Here is a 21,340-nt window from a genome sequence, read left to right as displayed (position 1 = left end):
ATGTTAGGGAAGTTTTCGATTATAATCTCTTCAGATATTTTCTCTGGTCCTTTCTCTCTCTCTTCTCCTTCTGGGACCCCTATAATGCGAATGTTGTTGCGTTTACTGTTGTCCCAGAGGTCTCTTAGGCTGTCTTCATTTCTTTTCATTCTTTCTTATTTCTTCTGTTCCACAGCAGTGAATTCCACCATTCTGTCTTCCAGGTCACTTATCTGCTCTTCTGCCCTAGGTTTTCTGCTATTGATTCCTTCTAGTGTAGTTTTCATTTTAGTTATTGTATTGTTCATCTATGTTTGTTTGTCCTTTAATTCTTCTAGTTGTTTGTTAAACATTTCTTGCATCTTCTGGATCTTTGCCTCCATTGTTTTTCTGAGGTCCTGGATCATCTTCACTGTCATTATTCTGAATTCTTTTTCTGGAAGGTTGCCTATCTCCACTTCATTTAGTTGGTTTTCTGTGGTTTTATCCTGTTCCTTCATCTGGTATATAGCCCTCTGCCTCTTCATCTTGTCTGTCTTTCTGTGAATGTGGTTTTTGTTCCACAGGAACAGGATTGTAGTTCTTCTTGCTTCTGCTGTCTGCCCTCTGGTGGATGAGGCTATCTAAGAGACCTGTGCAAGTTTCCTGATTGGAGGGACTGGTGGTGGGTAGAGCTGGCTGTTGCTCTGGTGGGCAGAGCTCAGTAAAACTTTAATGCACTTGACTGCTGATGGGTGGGGCTGGGTTCCCTCCCTGTTGGTTGTTTGGCCTGAGGCGACCCAACACTGGAGCCTACCTGGGCTCTTTGGTGGGGCTAATGGCAGACTCTGGGGAGGGCTCATGCCAAGGAGTACTTCCCAGAACTTATGCTGCCAGTGTCCTTGTCCCACGGTGAGCCACAGCCACCCCTGCCTCTGCAGGAGACCCTCCAACACTAGCAGGTATGTCTGGTACAGTCTCCCCTGGGATCACTGCTCCTTCCACTGGGTTCCGATGTGCACACTACTTTGTGTGTCCCCTCCAGTAGTGGAGTCTCTCTTTCCCCCAGTCGTGTCAAAGTCCTGCAATCAAAACTCACTAGCCTTCAAAGTCTGATCCTCTAGGAATTCCTCCTCCCATTGCTGGACCTCCAGGTTGGGAAGCCTGTTGTGGGGCTCAGAACCTTCACTCCAGTGGGTGGACTTCTGTGACATAAGTGTTCTCCAGTGTGTGAGTCACCCACCCAGCAGTTATGGGATTTGATTTTACTGTGATTGCGCCCCTCCTACTGTCTCATTGTGGCTTCTCCTTTGTCTTTTGATGTGGGGTATCTTTTTTGGTGAGTTCCAGTGTCTTCCTGTTGATTATTGCCCAGCAGCTAGTTGTGATTCTGGTGTCTCACAAGAGGGAGTGAGAGCTCATCCTTCTACTCTGCCATCTTGGTTCAGGCCCTGTATGTGGTACTCTGAGTCATCATTTCTCAATTTAGAATGTGTGTGTGTGTTGCTGGTATGTAATTTAGATAGATTAGATAGAATAGATAGATCCCAGTTATAACAGTGTATTTCAAGGGAGCCCGAATGAAGCCAACCTATAGTAAGAGATGTCAAATGGTTGATTTGTTTTTTTCCAGCTCCCTTCCTTTTTTCTTTTTAAAATAAATTTTTATTTAATTTTCTAGTACTAAAAGTAATACATGCTCACCATTAGAAAATCATAAGATGTAGTATATCATAGGAAGTAGAAGTCCTTCTAAGTCCAGTTTTTTCACCAGAGAAAACATATATTAATATATTCTTTTTAAACAATTTGAATTATAAAATTAAATAAAAATGTAAAACTTAATGAATTACAAGGGGAACACTCGTGAAATCCTACCCAAGTTAAGAAAGAGAACTTTACCAAGCACCTCAGAAGCCCCTCCTGTGTCCCATCCCAGCTGCAACATCTTCCCCCCAAATGTAGCTGTTATCCTGGCTTTTACAGTAGTTGCTTCTTTGCATTTCAAAATAGTATATTACCCAGATGTACACCCTAGACTCTAAAGTGTTTCCCATTAAAAAAATTGTTATATCCTTTAAGTTTCCTTGAATCCACAGGTTATTCCTTTTTCCATTCCTTATCTTTACAATTTGTCTGTTGAAGAACTGAGGCCATTTCCCGGATTGAATTTTGTTGCTTTCATACTCATGATGCAGTTAATCATGATCCTCAGACCTCAATATTTCTTACAAATTGTCAGCTGGATCCAGAGGCTCAATCAGACTCAGGTTCCATCCTTTTCACAATACTATAAATAAGTTTGAGTTTTTGTATTGGGGAGTTCCTCTCCTTTTGTGGGGTTACAAGATGGCGATATTCAAACCTATCATTTCCTTTTTACTTTTACCCGTAAAACTTTTATAAAGAGACACTTCCCCTCATACACGATTTGGTTATCCAGTGGTATAGTTCATAAAGGAAAGACAGGATAAATGCTTGATTTTTTTCCTGATTTCTCAGTTTTCAAGGTAATGAGTTGTTTCCCAGGCTTCCTCTGAAGGGGATTAAGTGTTTTTTCTTTAAGAACGTTTAGTGAGTTTCAACCCATTGCAATTACTGTTTTTACTGAAACTGAAATCGTCTTTGGTCATTTGAACCAAAGTGCTTTTGATGTTACCATAGTAGTTATTGGTAGCATTTTTGCCGTCTGGTGTGACAGGATAGTCTAGGCTAATGTTGTTTATTTCCTGCTTAGGACTGGAATCAGCCATTGCTCTAAAGAAGCTCTGGTTTCTTTTAATTGGAAATGATGTTTTAAGACTGTAATCTGGCCATTAGGGTAGCTCATTGCTACTGCATTGGTCATTGTTTCCAGGTCTTTCAGGTGACAAGAGCTAATAATATATATGATAATATACTTCATGTGTTCAAGCAGATATTCATATTCAGGAGTACAGGATTTTTATTTAGCCTCTTTGATATTACATCTATATCTCTTTTCTTTCACACTAAGAATTCTGGTTCTGGGATATAGGAGAGTGTACAATTAGAATATCTAATAATTACTCATTTGTCCTGTGTCATATTATACATATAACAGTTTCAGAATGGCAATACTACTACCCTGATATGATTTCTGAAAAAAGTTAAAAACATTCTTTTGCGCGTGTTTGCTCATCATTTGTAAACAGCTGTACTGTGTCTATATTGTCAGAGCATATAGCCATTATATACTTCTTCATTTTAACACTCATTTAGTCTTATTTCTATGAATAATTATATATATTTGATACTTAACATCAGTCTTAATGACAGTGTCTCTTTATAGTTATTTTGGTTGTCTGAAATGGGCTTTCTAGTAGATTCTTCAGGCAGGGTTCATTGAAACAATATTCTTTGAGTTCTTGGGTGTTGATGATAAGTTTGTGGTCTTTATACCCAGAAGTCACTTTGGTAGATATAAACTTCTTGGTTCACATTTTTTTTCTCTGAATATCTTAAATATGTTAATTTATCTGCTTTTGGCAGTAGGCTTTGCTGTCAGAAACACTCATAAGACTGATTTTCTTAATTTGGACTTAGATGCCCAAATGATCTCTTTTTTCCCTTTAAAATCCAATAATTTTGGTAAAATATATCTTGCTGTTAGACATTCCTGGTCAGTATTCTCTGAGGTACACAGTGTGTTCTTTCAATACATAGCTTTTTTTTTTTTTTTTTTTTGGCTGCGTTGGGTCTTCGTTGTTGCATGCAGGCTTTCTCTAGTTGTGGTGAGTGGGGGCTACTCTGCGTTGTAGTGCACAGGCTTCTCATTGCAGTGGCTTCTCTTGTTGTGGAGCATGGGCTCTAGGTGTGCGGGCTTCAGTAGTTGTGGCACACAGGCTCAGTAGTTGTGGCTCGAGGGCTCTAGAGCACAGGCTCAGTAGTTGTGGTGCATGGGCTTAGTTGCTTCGCGGCATGTGGGATCTTCCCGGACCAGGGCCTAAACCCGTGTCCCTTGCATTGGCAGGAAGATTCTTAACCACTACACCACCAGGGAAGTCCCAATACATAGTTTTTTTTTAACTTTTTTTTATTTTAGGGGAATTTTAATAAAAAATATTTATTTACTTATTTATTTATTTGGCTGTGCTGGGTCTTAGTTGCCACGTGTGGGATCTTTGTTGCAGCATGTGGGATCTTTAGTTGTGGCATACGGAATCTTTTTAGTTGCGGCATGTGGTATCTTTTTTTCTTTTAGTTGAAGCATGCGGGCTTTTAGTTGCAGCATGTAGGATCTAGGTCCCTGATCAGGGCTCAAACCAGGTCCCCTGCACTGGGAGCGTGGAGTCGTAACCGCTGCACCACCAGGAAGGCCCTAGGGGAAATTTTTCTTGAATTATAGTTTTTGGTATTCTCTTTCCTTTTTTGGGTTTTCTTCTTTAATGTTGGATCTTTTTTGTCTGTCTTTATTTGTCAGTTTCTGATAAATTTTACTTTTTTTCCTTCATTTTTGGTTTTTCAAATTTTTCTCCTTTCACCTTCTACTTATTTTAAGGAATTTTTTGTTGTGATTATTCTTTTATTTCTAACTTTCATTGAGTTCTGGTACCTCTTATTTTTATTCTTGAATATCTTGTATCATCAAAAACATGTGTTTAGCTCATTTTGAAATAGGAAGTTGCAGTTCTGATCTGTTCATGGCATGTTTTTCTGGCTTGCTTTCATTATCCATAGGAATGTTACTCCTCTCCTTATTCTGTTTTTCTTTCTTATAATAACGTTATTGTATAGGATTTGAGCTCATTACTTTTTTCAGGTCATTTTTATGTGAAATTACATTTCTTAGAAAATTAGAAAAGAAGCATGGCTTTAATTATCTTTTTAAAAAAAAATTCGCAGTACTCCCTTTCTGTTGTTTTCAACATGGCAGCTTGCTCTATGAGAATTCCTGGCTCTGTTTTCTTCCAGCACTTTTATCTGGATCTTCTCTTTCCTGTATTGCTCTTGTTCCAGTTCTGCTTTTGATTTCTCTTCTAGAAGTGTCTTCTCAGTGCCTCCCTGTCCTAGTAGGGAGCACTGGTTGATTAAATTTGAGAGTTCAGTGGGGCTCGATTGCTCTAGCCCCTTGAGAATTTACCACCAGGTTTCTTGTACTTGCCTACTATTAGACTGGGAAAAATCCCTCCTAGGTTCAAGTGCTCTTCTCCCACTGGCCTATTGTGTGTGTGTGTGTGTGTGTGTGTGTGTGTGAATACCTATTGACTACTTTGGGGTTTTCCTTTTTCAAGTTTGTCAGACACATCATTGCTTCCTATGTCCTCCCATACAGAGACTGATACCATGCAGATGTGGTGATTTGTCTTCACCTGCTTCACTTCTGTTTGGGGATTTATAGGCATCTTTTCACTTTGTTTTGATACAAATGTTGCCTATAGGGCTGGTTTTGCTATCTAGTCACTGAGTGTTTTAATATGAGGATTTGGATAGATTAAAAACTGTATTGCTGCCACATTAACATATATGTTCTTTAAAAAGAAAGATGAAATCATGTATTTGCAGCTTGTTCTTTTTTTTTAAATTTAATTTTATTTATTTATTTATGGCTGTGTTGGGTCTTCGTTTCTGTGTGAGGGCTTTCCCTAGTTGCGGCAAGTGGGGGCCACTCCTCATCGCGGTGCGTGGGCCCCTCACTATTGCGGCCTCTCTTGTTGCGGAGCACAGGCTCCAGACGCACAGGCTCAGCAATTGCGGCTCACGGGGCTAGCTGCTCCGTGGCATGTGGGATCTTCCCAGACCAGGGCTCGAACCCGTACATTGGCAGGCAGATTCTCAACCACTGCGCCACCAGGGAAGCCCGCAGCTTGTTCTTTTTGTTTAGTTTTAGTCATCTTTTTATGTCAGGATAATTCTCCCTCGTCCTTACTGGAGACTATTGTGTTCCATTGAAGGCATGAAGTGCATTGTGTAGTAAATCCCTTACTGATGGACATTTTGTATTGTTTCTCATTGCTTGCAATTATTAAAATGCTGTAATGAACATTCTATCAATATATCAGTTGTGTACTTTGGCGAATGTCTCTATTGGATACATTCCTACAAGTGGAATCTGCTGGGTCAAATGAAATGAACATTTACAATTTTAATAGATATTGCCAGATGACCAAAAACATTGCACTAATTTGTATCTTTACCTACAGTGTATTAGAATGCCTGTTGCTGTGTAGCCTTCCCAGTATTGGCCTACAGGCTCTCCAAAGTATGCATGTTTATATGTGTGTTGGGAGAGTGATTTACAGACCTCTTTAAGAAACTGGTAGAAGCTATAAACCTTCTCAGAAAAATGTAATTGTATACTTAAATATTTCACATACAGTTTTAGAGTCTTCACCAACTGTTCTCAGGTGACATAGTTCTTCTTGTTGCCTTCCTAGCTACCACATCTCTTTTGCTTCTGTTTGGTGGACTTGGGAATACTTGAAAGTTTAAGGATAAAGAGCACTTATAAAGCTACGACCAATAGTTCATCCACCGAAGCCTGTAATCAGAGGTGATAATACTCTGAAGTCCACGTGAAGTCTGATGTGTGTGGTTTACTAACAGTTAAGAGCTCAACCATGCTTCTCTCTCATTCTGTTTTTTTTAAATTGTTGTTGGTTATTCATTCATTTTTTTCTTAAAATTTTTTTTTATTAAAGTATAGCTGCTTTACAATGTTGTGTTGATTTCTGCTGTACAGCAAAGTGATTCAGTTATACATATGTGTACATTCTTTTTCATATTCTTTCCATTATGGTTTATCACAGGATATTGAATATAGTTCCCTGTGCCATACAATAGGATCCTGATATTTATTCATTCTATATATAATAGTTTGCATCTGCTAACCCCAAGCTCCCTCTCCCTTGGCAACTACAAGTCTGTTCTCTATGTCTGTGAGTCTGTTTCTGTTTTGTACATAAGTTCATTTGTATCATATTTTAGATTCCACATATAAGTGATATCATATGGTATTTGTCATTCTCTTTTTGACTTACTTCACTTAGTATGATAATCTCTAGTTTCATCCATGTTGCTGCACATGGCATTATTTCATTCTTTTTTATGGCTGAGTAGTATTCCATTGTGTGTGTGTGTGCGTGTGTGTGTGTGTGCATGTGTGTGTGTGTGTACCACATCTTCTTTTTCCATTCATCTGTTGATGGACATATAGGTTGCTTCCATGTCTTGGCTGCTGTGAATAGTGCTGCTATGAACATAAGGGTGCATGTATCTTTTTGAATTATAGTTTTGTCTGGGTATATGCCCAGGAGTGGGACTGCTGGATCATATAGCAACTATATTTTTAGTTTTTTGAGGAACCTCCATACTGTTTTACATAGTGGCTGTACCAGCTTATAGTCCCACCAGCAGTGTAGGTCTCTCATTCTATTTTGATCTCTTGCTCTCTGTTTCTGTTTATGCAACTTTTTTTTTGGCCGCACCGTGTGGCATGTGGGATCTTGGTTCCCTGACCAGGGATGGAACCCGTGCCCCTGCAGTGGAAGCGTGGAGTCTTAACCACTGGAATGCCAAGGAAGTCCCTCTTTGTGCAATTCTTAGTCTTTGTACCTCTATCTCATTTAACTTGTGGGTTGAGGAATGATACTGTGGAATTAAAACACATTTAAAAATATTTGTTGTATTTATTAAATTAGGTTTTATTTTCCCATGATCCCATGTTAAAGACTGTCTTTGCAGCAATACATCCCTTTTCCCCACATTTCAGAAAGAGGAAATTATTTGCTTTTCTTCCCATAAAGCTAACTTACCTTTGTTTTGGAACATACACACAGTGGACATTTACTACCAGACACTCTGTTTAGCACTGTAGGAATATAAAGATGTCCTGACTTCAAGGAGAATTTAACCTACTGGGGAAAATTTGACAAGTATCATATTTTTATGGATTTGCTTCCCTCACCAGACCAGTGATTTCCTTAAGTGTAGAGAGGCCATGTCTCATCCTTGATTTCCCTAAAACCTGGCATATTGTAGGTGGTTAGTAAATATCTGTTGAATGAGTATCAAAGAACCCAGTTGAGTAGGAAACAATGAATAGAGGAAGTGCCATTTGAGAGGAATAAGCAAGACACTCAAGGTTGAAAGGAAGGGAAGACAATATATAAAACTGCATAGAATTGTTTGAGTTAGGCCGTTAAAAAATGGATTTTAATTTGACAGAGTAAAAGCAAGTGAAGAGGCAGTATCAAGGACCAAAGAAAGCGGGGGTGAGTTTGGCCAGAGGATGGAGTATTTGTGGATGAGGGGAGATAAGGCAGAGAATGTTAGGCAGGGACTTTGCTGTATTAGGTGGATCTGAACACCAGCAGGAGTATTGGTACTTGGGAGGGTAGCAAAGAAACCACTGAATGTTTTAAGGAGAGTGCCAACAGAATTGTCCTTGGGGATGCTTCGCCAGGCTGCAATGGCAGGAGGCATGGCACAAGGAGGGATCATGTATCTTTCCAGTGGAGATTAGGTCTCATGATCTCCTAAGGTTCCTTCTAGCTCACGATGCTGGTGTCCATGGAGTTCTGAAGGGTTTGCCTTCTCTCATAAATTTGAAATGGCGGTTGGAAAGAGGGTGTCTTGGCAATGGCTTTTTGTGAGGTGATTTCTATCAAAAGGGATCCAGACCAGAAGCACTCAGTAGGGAGTGAATCCACTCATGAATGGTAGTAAGCACCAAGGCCGGAACTTGCAAGCACTGACTGGGTACTTGTAGGGGACTTCAGAGTGTATAGCAGGTAGAGTGTATATAATCAAGTGACAGTTGCAGAGTTAACATTAAGTGCTTAGGATTGGGAGTCTTGTGGGGATGCACAGCTGGGGGCAGCATCAGCTGTTGTGATGACGGGTTGGGAGTATGAAGCAGGCTGCTTGTCAGGAGTGTACATATTAGCAGGTTTGCTGAAGCACCAACCTTGTGCCCAGTGGCCTGGAACATCTAGACCTCTCACTCATGCTTGGGTGGGCACCTGCAAGCACTGTCCCCCGAGAAACATGAAGCCAGAGCAGGGCAGCTGCTTTTATAAGCCTTATAGTGCATTGTTACAAAACTGGCTTGAGCCTGTGTTTGAATTAAGTTTATCGGGAAACCTGAAACCCTTTTCCCTTGTTGCTGGCTTGGCAGTTGTTCTCATTTAAATCCTCCCCACGTTTGCTTAAGTCATGCTGCTGGTTATGGCCTCTGTTTTCTGTTCTGACTTGGGGAATAGGATAGGTAGGACTGCTCCATGGGTTTGGTTGGCCTACTGCTGGCCCCAGCCAAGGAAGGCTGTAGTGCATCTTTTCAGTGTGGTAGAAGCCTGGTTTAACTGGCTGCCCTCTCAATTTGGATGCCCTGTAGGCTTCATTGTTATTGAACTTCTTGCAGCCTTAATGAGGCAGTCTGACATCAAAATTCTACAAAAATCATGTACTCACTTATCCTCTACAGAACTCAATTAAGTATGTACTGAGAGCTTAACACTCAGTCTAACCATCTGTAATGGTCCCTGTCCCATAGCTGGGAAAACTGAACAAGTCAGAGAGAGACAAGAGTCCAGCAAACACCATTGTTGAGAGTACTCTGGATCAACCCTAAGCATCCCACTTGCATTATCTCTTATTCCTCACAGTGAACTCTGTGAACTCTATGAAGTGAGTACTCTGAGCCCTGTTCTGTACATGGACCACAGAGCTTATTTTCCCAAGGTCTCAAAGCTATTAAGTGGTAGAACTGGACCTGGAACCTGGGTCTTCCTTAGCCTGTGCTCTCTACCACTGGACTGGATAACTACCCAGGTCACCCAAGTGCTAGAGGCTTAGCTCCTTCTGGTGAGACTAACAGTGCAGGTGAAGAAAGCAAAGCACAGCACTGCTTAGTAGGTCTCTTAATACTCATGATCTAAAACTTTAAGAGGTAACAAGTTGGGATTGTCATTACATTTTTGATAGCTGAAAGAAGGCTCAGGTAACTAACCTCATTTTGTTGTCCATGTTGCCTACATTTAAGGGAGGCCCTCTCACAATGAGGTGCAAGGACTTGGGACCAGTTGTTTCCTTGACTGCCTTCTCTACACTGTATCTATTGCTCCATTTGCATCTTTTCCCCTTCTGGTTTGCATTCTGCCCCTCTCCCTCAAAAAGGAAGGGAGTTGAGTCCCATCCTTTAGAACTTATCTAGAGAGAAATTTGGCCCTAGGAATTTTGCTCCCCTCATACTTATGGATTTCCTCTCTTTCCACTGCAGGAAGCATCCAAACTGAGGGCTTTTGCATCAGGTAGTGGGGAAATTGTGGAGGTCAGGAGTAGCTGGTACTGTTTTGAAATAATTCACAGAACTATGTTTGGCTGTGGAGGTAACAGGTGTTGTAAAAGAGAACAAACAGGGCTTCCCTGGTGGCTCAGTGGTTGAGAGTCCGCCTGCCGATGCAGGGGACGCGGGTTCATGCCCCGGTCCAGTCTGGGAAGATCCCACATGCCGCGGAGCGGCTGGGCCCGTGAGCCATGGCCGCTGAGCCTGCGCGTCCAGAGCCTGTGCTCCGCAACAGGAGAGGCCAGAACAGTGAGAGGCCCGCGTACCGCAAAAAAAAAAAAAAAAAAAAAAAGAGAACAAACAGCCAATTATGATGTCAGGAACCCTGGGGACTGATGTGGTGGAAAAAAAAAGGATTAAAAATTATGGCAGTATCTTGGCAATTTGCTTTCTTAGCCCTCTTATTAAATTATGACTTCTGTTTGAGGAAAATAAATGAGAACAAAGGGTTTGTTTAAAATATAATCTTTGTGTTTTAAATTTGACTAATGAATGGTTTTAGTACTTTCATTTGGTTCTCAGTCAACTTGTGTTCAAAGTCTCAATTAACCAATAAATATTACGAAAAACAAGAGTCAGAAATGGTTGCCACTCTTGCTAATGAGCTGCTAATGAAATTGTGCCTGGGTGGGAAATGCAGGCACTCTAGAATCCCTGAGTCTTCTCCAGAAAATGAGCTGTAGTGGAACTAAGATCCCTGACCCCTGGGAAAGGGGCACATTTAACTCCTCCATTCCCAGTTGCTGTTTTTCCCCTCCTCATTATTAAGTGAAACTCATTGCCAGTATCTTATGGTTAACTTAAATTGTAGTGAGACTTTTCAAAATGTGGTTTTATTTGACTCAATAATTCCTAAGTGGGATTAGAGAGCTGGAAGAACTGCCTGGCCTTTGGTCTCTAGAGAGCTGGAAGAACTGCCTGGCCTTTGGTCTCGTAATGATTCCTTTCCTCTTCTAATTTTCTTTTCATTCATTCATTCATTTGTTTATTTACTTATGGCTGCATCGGGTCTTTGTTGTGGCATGCAGGCTCTTCGTTGCGGTGCACAGGCTCAGTAGTTGTGGTGCACGGTCTTCTCTCTAATTGTGGCATGCGAGCTCCAGAGCACGTGGGTTCTGTAGTTGTGGTGTGTGGCCTCCAGTGTGCGTGGGCTCTGTGGTTGTGGCACACAGGATCTCTAGTTGTGGTGTGCGGGCTTAGTTGCCCCGTGGCATGTGAGATCTTACTTCCCTGACCAGGGATCGAACCCACATCCCCTGCTTTGGAAGATGGATTCTTAACTACTGGACCACCAGGGAAATCCCTCTAATTTTCTCAAGTCTTTCCCCTGTCTCCTCATCCCCAACAGATACATGTATGCACAATTGAAAATGGATTGAAATCTGAATATATTTAACATTTTGTAGGGTTGAGAGAGTAGGGTGTGGGACAATATCTCTAAAAAAAGAAATGGCAGGAACTAGTAGACTATAGCAATAAATAGGGTTATTGAAAATGGTTTGAAATCTGAATATATTTAACATTTTGTAGGGTTGAGAGAGTAGGGTGTGGGACAATATCTCTAAAAAAAGAAATGGCAGGAACTAGTAGACTATAGCAATAAATAGGGTTATTGAAAATGGTTTGAAATCTGAATATATTTAACATTTTGTAGGGTTGAGAGAGTAGGGTGTGGGACAATATCTCTAAAAAAAGAAATGGCAGGAACTAGTAGACTATAGCAATAAATAGGGTTATTGAAAACCAGTTCCCAACATGGATGTAAAAGCTCAAGTGCTCTGATTAAAGGGCTGTGCTATATATCTGTTAGTCTCACTGGGTCTTCTGAGCTAAAGAGGAACATGGAACACATTGAGGGTAGAGATAAAAGGGGAACGGAGGCAATCAGTGGGCTAGGAAACAGGTGTGGGATACCCATCCTGAGTCTCTGGGTGAAAGTAGCCCCTCTGCCCCTTCTCCCCTGTTCTCCTTTACCCATGGATTTACTAAATTGTGGGGCTCTGACAGGTCTCCTGGGCTGGTCCGAGGAGTCACTGCACATGCTTAAAGGTCTGGTGCTTTTGAGGGAAGGAGGACTGACCCCTGTCAGATAGAATTCCTAAGTTTTTCTGGTCAAAATACTGTCATCCCTTACTCCGTCTCACTCTTCCCATTCCCTACCCATTCCCCTCATTCAGGCTTGATTATATTTGATTAGGTCAAGTATAATAGCTTTCTAACTAGCCTCTTTGCTCCTTCTCTTTCTGTTACATGCTGAGCTTCAAATGGAGTTATTCATTGTCCCCTGAATATGCCCACTTCTTTGCTTGCCTGAAAGCTGTTATCTGGACTTGGGACTCTAAATATTGTTACCCCTCTTCCTCGTTTACTTCATATTCCTCAGTGGCAGCTATTGGTTTTGTTAATGTGGTATCTTTACCAGTGCCCAACACAGCAGGTGGCTTTCTTCAGTGGGTACACAGTAAAGTGTGGTAGAAGGAATGCCTAGAATAGAGCAGGCAGGCTCTTACCTAATCCTCAGTAAATGCTTGTTGACTAGCCAGTTGTGGAAAGAGGCTCACGGTGTCCTGGATATGGTTACTTTGAGCCTTTGTCCTGATGGCTGTTCAGAGCACCTCTCCAACTGTAACAGAGGAAATCTTCCAAGTAGCATTGCTAGTCCTTGTACTTGAAGACCACTGCTGTTGTGAATTCTGTATACAGAAGTTGGTGCCCAGCTGTCGTCTGTCCTCCTTGAGAACTGGAAAGGAGACACTGGTTAGGTCACAGCAGATAAAATTTTGGAGGGTAGTTCTGGAATGTGGTGGGAGCTATGAAGATAGCTGTTCCCAGAGGAAGACTGTGGAGTCTCTTGATCTGAAGGGCTTTAATGCAGGTGATGGATTTCCACCCTTGCTTGGAAGCCATGCCAGAGAACTCTTCTAAGGCCCTGCTCAGACTGTAGATTATGCAGCAGAGTAAAAAATCAGTTTGGAGAATATTTTTATTTTTTCTCATTTTGCCATTGTTTAGTCCTTTTAGAAAATGCATAAATGTAATGACAATACAGACTGGTTCACTCTGTGTTTTGCTGCTTACAAAAACGATCTCCAGTTGTGTTTCCCTTCAAAAAACATTAAGCATTGGTTCAGGGTTCAGCACCCTAGAGAGGTTTGTGCACATTTTTTTGTTACTGGTTCAGTTCAAGTCCTGCCTTGGAGACAGGATAGATGCTCATTTGTGTGAGGCAGGGATCTTGCCAGGACTTGTTAGGGGTTTTTGAATTAAAAAGCAGGAGGATAGGGCTGTGGTAGCGATGGCAACTGTGCTTGTAAAGTCTCAGCTCTGACCAGCCCTGGTTAGGAGCTTGGAGGTGAGTGGCATTGCTTCCTGTCCCATATTCCTCCTATTCTTTCTGGTCTTGGAAGTGGGAGCCAGGGGGCTGGCATTCAAGCTGACCTTTCTGGCGGCCTACTGTGTGCCTGGAGTTGAGCCTGAGCTGTGGGCACAAGTAATTCGTCCCTGCCCTTTAGAAACTCGGCATAATTGGGAATTTTTACTCGTGTTAACACATACCTACAGGACTTGATAAATAAAATGTCTTTGTTTCATTCTGGTTGACATTAACCTTTTTTTTTTTTTTTTTTTGCGGTACGCGGGCCTCTCACTGTTGTGGCTTCTCCCGTTGCGGAGCACAGGCTCCGGACGCGCAGGCTCAGCGGCCATGGCTCACGGGCCCAGCCGCTCCGCAGCATATGGGATCTTCCCGGACCAGGGCATGAACCCGTGTACCCTGCATCAGCAGGCGGACTCTCAACCACTGCGCCACCAGGGAAGGCCCGACATTTACCTTTTCGGGGCTGTGTTTCCTGAAGCACTTTTAACTTCTTCTGAGCACTGACGCAGTGTTTTCTCATTTATTCTTCACAACAGTCTAACACAGTGAAAGCAGACATGATAGATTCTTGTCATTTGACACATAAGGGCATGAAGATTAAAAAATAAAAAGGAATTTGCCTGAATTTACCTGGCCCTCAAAGAAAGAGCTGAGTGGGTAGCAGAGTTCCAGTGCTCATGGTCTCATGGCCAGTTCTCATCTGAGCAGGCTGTGCCGCGGCAGCCCTTGATTTTCTGCCATTGTGTCCAGGTTTGACTTGAAAGAGCCTAGAAGTCCCTGGAGGGGGAGGTTTCCAGGCAAAAGCCTACAGAGACACCTCCCAAAGACATATAACTCGCGAGGTATCTGATGCCAACGCAGAAACCAGGGCACTGTGGCATCCATCTCAATTGGCCCTGTCTCCGCTGAAGCAGGGCAGTCAGACTGCACAGCAGGCTCATTGTGGGCACTACCCAAGCAGGATGCTGCCACTCTGAGCCCAGGAGGGCTAAGTTTCTAATCACTGGGCACTTGGGTGAGTTGGGACAAATACTGAGTCAGGCAAGATATGTCAATAGGTGAAACATCTTTTCCAGTAGTAACAAATTGGCTGTGGGCTGAATTCCATATATAGATATGTTTTGTTTAGCTTTTGTATTTAAAAATTTGAATGCTTTCAGAGGGGGCATTTTTTTCTCAGCCCTCACCACTCCCTGTTGTCTTACAGATGGCCTTCCTCACTCATCTCTCTTATTTGCCTCCCTCCCATGGGCATTTGAGTTGGCTTCTGCATCTTGGATCAATATTTCTTACCTGCCCTTCTACCAGTATTCCTCTTGCCTAGGTGTTTGATGGCCTCAGGCTTTCTAGGCTCATTTTCTTCTTTCTACCCTACCCAGAACTATCCTTCTGGGTTTGTGTTTAGGCTCTGAACTTAGCTTTTTCTTGGCCCCTAGGAATGCTTGCTGTCACCTTGTACTATATCTGATAGCCTAATTGCTGTCCCGGGATTCAAAAGGAGAAGTACTGCTTTATCCAAAGAAATTAATTTTTAAAACAACTTTATTGAGATAAAATTTATATACCATAAAATTCAGTAATTTAAAGTGTACCATGGGAATAATTCTCAAACGTCCTAGGGAATGTTGGTAGAATAGATGGGTGGTTTCTAGACTATGGTGTTTCATGGACCAGAAAACTTTAAAAGAAAGTTCGGAGGACCAAAGGCCAATTTCTTTACTTTGCTGAGTTAAGGGCCTTAACATAGAAACAACCCACTATCATCCACCATCATCATTATCTCATTTTATAAAAGGACATTTTAACACTAAAAAGATAGAAATGATGTAATTTCAGAAAAAAAGAACTCTTTTTTATATTGGACACTTCTAAATTCCTTGTTTCGGGACCACTGGAATGAATTGCCACAATAAACAAACCACTCAAAACTCAGCTTTAAAACGACAGTAATTTCTTTTTGTATAGCTTTGACTCTTAGAACCATAGTAATAGTTCACGTACCCTTCATATGCCCCCAAATAAAAAACTGAACCAACCAGGATGTGGAGGAATGGAAACAACAAAGTGGAACACAGACACTAACAAATGAACCAAATTGATAACATAATCATACTGATGGGGGTAGGGAAGAATGGAACTAACCTAAGTGACCTTGTGAAATGATAACTTTGACTAGATACTGTAAAATTAAAGACAAAGGAGCTGTATGTAAATGCTGTAATCTAGTTTGTCAAATGTGTTTCTCACAGGGGTATGGGTTAGCAATTTTGAAACTACTTTGTATGTGTACTAGTATTGAACAATAAATTATTGCAGGTAAAAAGAACTAGTTTTCTCACTATTGGAGAAAGAAGTTGCAAATAAGGAAATGGGGGAGATGAACCCTGTGGGGCTGATTGGAATCTGAGGTATCAGTATAAACTTGTAGTTTTTAAGAGGTCCACAGACAAATAGATGTAGAAATACAGATGTGTATATGTGAATATATGTATATGTATATGTATACACACATATAAATTTCTTTCTCTGACCCAGAGAGAGCCCAGAAGCAATGACAACCTAGTAGTAATGAGCACACCTATCATGCAGATCATGGTTTCTAAACACTGTTCTTCAGTAAAAAACTAGGACTCCTTGAAAAATGGTTGATTCCAGGGCTGGGAAAAGGAAAATGCAAGATAAACTTGGAGCATCTTATGGATCCAGAAAGTAAGGAAGTACTTGAAAAAAGAAAATGATGGGGCAAAGGGACTTGCCAAAGGAACACAAGAGCTAACCTGAAGGAGCTCCTAGTTGCCAAAGCTGAAATAATTTGAAATAATTTGAGCAACAAAATGATGATAATATTGCATTATAACTCATAGAATAAAATATCCATGAGAACATATTGATAAAGTAAATAATTAAGTAGATGGAGGAGGAACAGTTTTTCCTTGTAGTGAAATTTCAATTAATAAATGTGTAAGGAAGGAGGGGAGTAGAAAATTGCTATTAGACTGTCTCCACAGTGGTAATTGTTGCAAACGGACCCCTCTAATGGTGTGCAAAGGTTTGAGGAAAAAGAGGATTTGTGTAATCTCAGAATATTTCCCCCATGATTTTTTTTTAAACAATTCAGGGATTTTTAGTATACACACAGTATTGTGTAACCATCACCACATTTTCATCACCCCAGAAAGAAACAATACTTATTAGTGGTCATTCCCCATTCCTCCCTTCCCCTAGCCCCTGACAACCATTAATTTACTATGTCTGTTGATTTGCCTATTCAGGACATTTCATATGAAAGGAATCATATGATATGTGACTTTCTGTATCTGTCTTCTTTCAGTTAGTTTAATGCATTCAAAGTTCGTCCATGTTATAGTATATATCAGTGTTTCATTCTTTTTTTTAAAGTTACTGTGTATTTTATTTATTTATTCCAGTTTTATTGAGATACAGTTTAATGATCTGAAGTATGTCATTCCTTTTAGTGGCTGAATAGTATTCTGCTGAATGGATAGATCACATTTTGTTTGTTCATTTCTCAGAGTTGATGGACATTTGGGTTGTTGCCACATTTTGGATATTATAAATAATGCTACAGTGAACATTCATGTACAAGTTTTTGTGTGAACATATGTTTTTAGTTCTCTCGTGAATACACCTAGGTGAAGAATCGCTGGGTTCATATGGTAGCTCTTTGTCTAACATTTTGAGAAACCGCCAGCCTGTTTTCTACAGTTTGGTAGTTTGCCATGATTTTTGTTTACCACAGTGGAAAAGCTCAGTATAGATTACTTTTGTTAGTTGATCAAGACCAATATCACCAGTATAAGACATGTTGACATCACGAACCTTTTGATATGATACACTGAGAAGAGCATGACATAATTTCTGTTGTTCTTCTGTCAAGGTGGCATGATTTGAGTTTAATCATGCCAAGAACCAGACAGTTCTGAATAACTGATAAGTATTTATTTCTTGAGGGTATCAGGGTCATGAAAGACAAGGGAAGACTGAGGAACTGTTGTAGAGTGCAGGAAACTAGGGAGAAATAACAACCAAAGGTCATATGGGGTCCTGGAACAAAAAAGGACCTTAGTGGAAGCACTGGTAAGGTTTGAAAAGGATCTTTAGTTTGGTTACTGGTATTAACTTCCCAGTAACTGTCTATGGATATATAAGATATTAACATTGGGAAAAGCTGTGTGATATATGGAAACTCTCTATACTATTTTTGCAAGTGTACATTTAAAGGTAGCTCAAAGTAAAAAGTTAAAAAAGGTATCCAGTCATTTATTCTTGTTCACATGTCTGCAAATAGGCTAGACTTGGCTGACCGTGGTTGGGCTCAGCTGGGTTCATCTCCAGTCTGCACTTTGGGTCCAGGTCTGCTCCATGGACCTCTCATCCTTCTTGGATCAGAATGCTAGTATAGCATGTTCTTCTCACAGTGATACACAATTCCAAGAGACAAGCCAAACACACAAGCACATTTCAAACCTCTGTGGCACATTTGCTAACATCCTGCCGGCCAAAGCACGTCACAGGCTAAGTCCGAAGTCAAAGGTTGGGAAAGTACACTCTACTACTAGTAGGAGGGACTGTGAGGTCACATGGTAAAGGGGGTGGATGGAACAGAACTGGTGACAATGATGCAGTCTACCACCTATTTTTTTCCCCCTCAGGGAGCCAGGGTTAGGGAAATAGACACCGCAGGCTTTGCAGGCCTATTTGCCTTTCTGGACTCCTGTCTTATTTTCTGCTTTTCCCCTTCCCCTCTACCTCCCAATCCCTGCATGTATCTGGTGACTTTTTGCCTCTGTTCTGTTCTTCTCCAGTGTTCTGGTCCCTTCAGAGAGGCCCTAGAAGGAAGCAGGTCAGATCACACTCTCTAACTTGGCCTTTTTCCCAATGGGGTGGAAACCTTTGAAATACCGTGTTTTCTGTTGCCTCTGCCACTGCTGCCGTGGCTGGTTTCATGTATTTTAAATGAGCGTAACCTGTATTTTAAGTTAATGTTATTGTGGTTGCTCTTGCCCCCTATGGTGGCTTATGTGAAGGGAGTAATTTTGGAATTTTCCCCAAATAAAATATATGGATTCACATAAGATCCTAGTCTTTTCCTTGGCCAGCTTAGCACAGTCTAACCTGTTATGTTCTGAAACTTTTAAAGTCATGTACTTTTTCTCTTTTTTATTTCTAATTTCAAAAGTCTGAAAATTCAAGATATTATTATTATTATTATTATGTTATTAGTACATTTACTATTAAAAATAACTATGACTACTAATTATTATGAATTATTATGAATCTACTTGTCCTAGTGAAAATCCTTGTTGGCATTTCCACACACCTCTAGATAAGCTAGGATTTTCTCTCTTCCATTTTTGATTTTTCACTTAATATATAATTATTGAGGGTTTACTATATGCTTGCATATGTGATAGACCCTGAAGATAAGCTAAGATATAACTATTGATTGTGGTATTATTAAGAAAAGGGGTCATGGCAGGGAGTTCCCTGGCAGTCCAGTAGTTAGGACTAGGTGCTTTCACTGCCGTGGACCCGGGTTCAATCCCTGGTTGGGAAACTTAAGATCCTGCAAGTTGCATGGGGTGGTCAAAAAAAAAAAAAAGAAGAAGGAAAGAGAAAGAAAACGGGTCATGGTGTTGTGTGAAAACCTTTAGGGGGAAGCCAGATCTGGTCTGGGGAAAAAGAGGATGCCTCTCAGAGAGGAAATGACTCTTAGCTGGGATTGGAAGGATGAAGAGATGGAGGCTGGGGTAGGAAGGAGCATTCTGGGTGAAAGGAACAGCAGGTGGAATGGCCCTGTGGTAGGAGGGAGCATGGTTCCTTTCATGGAATGGAAGAAGGCCAGTGTGGCCTAGAACATGGGGAACGAGGAGTGGACAAGTTTGAAGAGGCAGGCAAAGAGCTAGATACTAAAAAGGGCCTCATTGACCAGCATGAAGATTTTCATCTTTAAGAACAGTAGGAAGCCATCAGAAGGTTCGAGGCAGGGGAATAACATAGTCAGATTTGTGTTTTGAAAGAAAAAAAATCATTCATTGTAAAGAACAGTTTGATTATGAGGTAAGAGGAGATAGTAGAGGCCAGTTAGAAGGCTTTGGCAGTATCCAGAAGAGAGATGGTGATGGTTCAGAGAAGGGCAGTGGTGGGGAGGGCAGAGAGAAAGGTATGCATTCAAGAAGAAAGAAGACATATGGCAGGAGAAACACTCGATTTGGGAGATTGGGTATATGGGGTGTAAAGTAGAGGGAAAATCAAGGATGACCTGCTTAGCCTTCAGCCGGGAAGATACTCTTATTGTTATGTTGGTTTTGGATCTCTCCAGGTGAGATAATCTCTCCCTTTCATACATTTGGAGATGGGATTTTTTTTCCCCCCCTTGGCTGTGCCACACAGCTTTTGGAATCTCAGTTCCCGGACTGGGGATTGAACCTGGGCCACGGCAGGGAAAGCACCAAATCCTAACCACTAGACCACCAGGGAACTCCCTTGGAGATGGAATTAATGCTAAAAGAAGTTACCTCTTGCCCCATGATCATAGGAATAGGATAGAAGTTACCAGTTTCTTGTTCTTGCCAGTATTTGGCCTCATCTTTCCCAGAACCAACTTCCTCAGCCATTACCTTTTATTTTCCTACCCAAACTGGGATTCCAATGGCACATCAAGACAGCAGCCTCCACAGCCCTTCCAGTTTTTCCAAGCTCTTCTTGCTCCCTGCCTCCTGAATGTGGCCTGTCAGTTTCTGTGTCTGAGTCTTTGCATGAAGGGCACCATCTATTTGGGATTCCCTTTATTCCCAGTCTGGGTCTCACTTTTTGCATCATTTAACCCCCAATTCAGGGAGCCTCCCCAGAGATAGGTTTCCCCATTCTACTCTGAACATACCTTTTTAAAAAAATCCTTGAGGCGTTTTGGATGGGTTTGAGGTTAGAAGTGGATCATTATACACATACACTCAGGTACTCAAGTTCCCTTTTAATTCTTAGGCAAAGATATAGAAACTCCCTGCTGAAGTGGGATGGCAGGAACAGAACAGCTTGTCTTGGAGTGGTGTTTCCCCAGCTCCTCGGTTCTCTGATGGAGGCACAGTGGTTGATGTAACGTGGAGTTTGCTATGATCCTGCCAGAATTGAGAAAACTTGAATTCTTGCTACGTCATTACTCTTTTATGCTCGGAGTTTACCTCATCTTTCCAAGATAACTTGTGCTATGCACTTCGCTTGAAGGAATTTTTCACATGCAGTGTCCCTCCATGTACTGTATACGTCATAAGCCTCCTCTCTTCTTGGCTTTTAGGTCATGCTGTTCCTGCAGGATCCCATGTGCGTCTGAATCTCCAGACTGGGGCAAGAGAAGTGAAACTCCAAGATGAGGACAAGCTTCGAAATAATTTGAAAGGGTTGAAAAAAGGCAAAAGGTATAGTGTCAACCCTAGGGACTGGGAGACTGACAGCACTGACCCTGTAATACTGGGAGTAATGACAATGTATTGTTTCTTACCCAAATACACATGGCTTGGGCCTCCCTGGTGGCGCAGTGGTTGAGAGTCCGCCTGCCGATGCAGGGGATACGGGTTCGTGCCCCGATCTGGGAGGATCCCATATGCCGCGGAGCGGCTGGGCCCGTGAGCCATGGCCGCTGGGCCTGCGCATCCGGAGCCTGTGCTCCGCAACGGGAGAGGCCA

At 41.6% G+C, this 21,340-nt stretch overlaps 1 protein-coding gene across 5 annotated transcripts in view; it reads left to right on the top strand.

Annotated features, from left to right (window-relative positions):
* Nucleotides 1-21,340, top strand: part of SIL1 (SIL1 nucleotide exchange factor) — a 303,853-nt gene that overhangs the window by 190,947 nt on the left and 91,566 nt on the right. For all 5 annotated transcript variants that reach the window (XM_060091988.1, XM_060091985.1, XM_060091987.1 and 2 more), the window contains one exon: nt 20,953-21,073. In XM_060091988.1, coding sequence (XP_059947971.1) covers nt 20,953-21,073 — 121 coding nt within the window. The remainder of the gene's footprint in view (nt 1-20,952; nt 21,074-21,340) is intronic.

The sequence above is a fragment of the Mesoplodon densirostris genome, chromosome 3 (assembly GCF_025265405.1).
Source record: "Mesoplodon densirostris isolate mMesDen1 chromosome 3, mMesDen1 primary haplotype, whole genome shotgun sequence".
Classification (NCBI taxonomy): Eukaryota; Metazoa; Chordata; class Mammalia; order Artiodactyla; family Ziphiidae; genus Mesoplodon; species Mesoplodon densirostris.
Note: the sequence above shows the minus strand (reverse complement) of the source record. Positions and strands in the feature narration are given on the sequence as shown.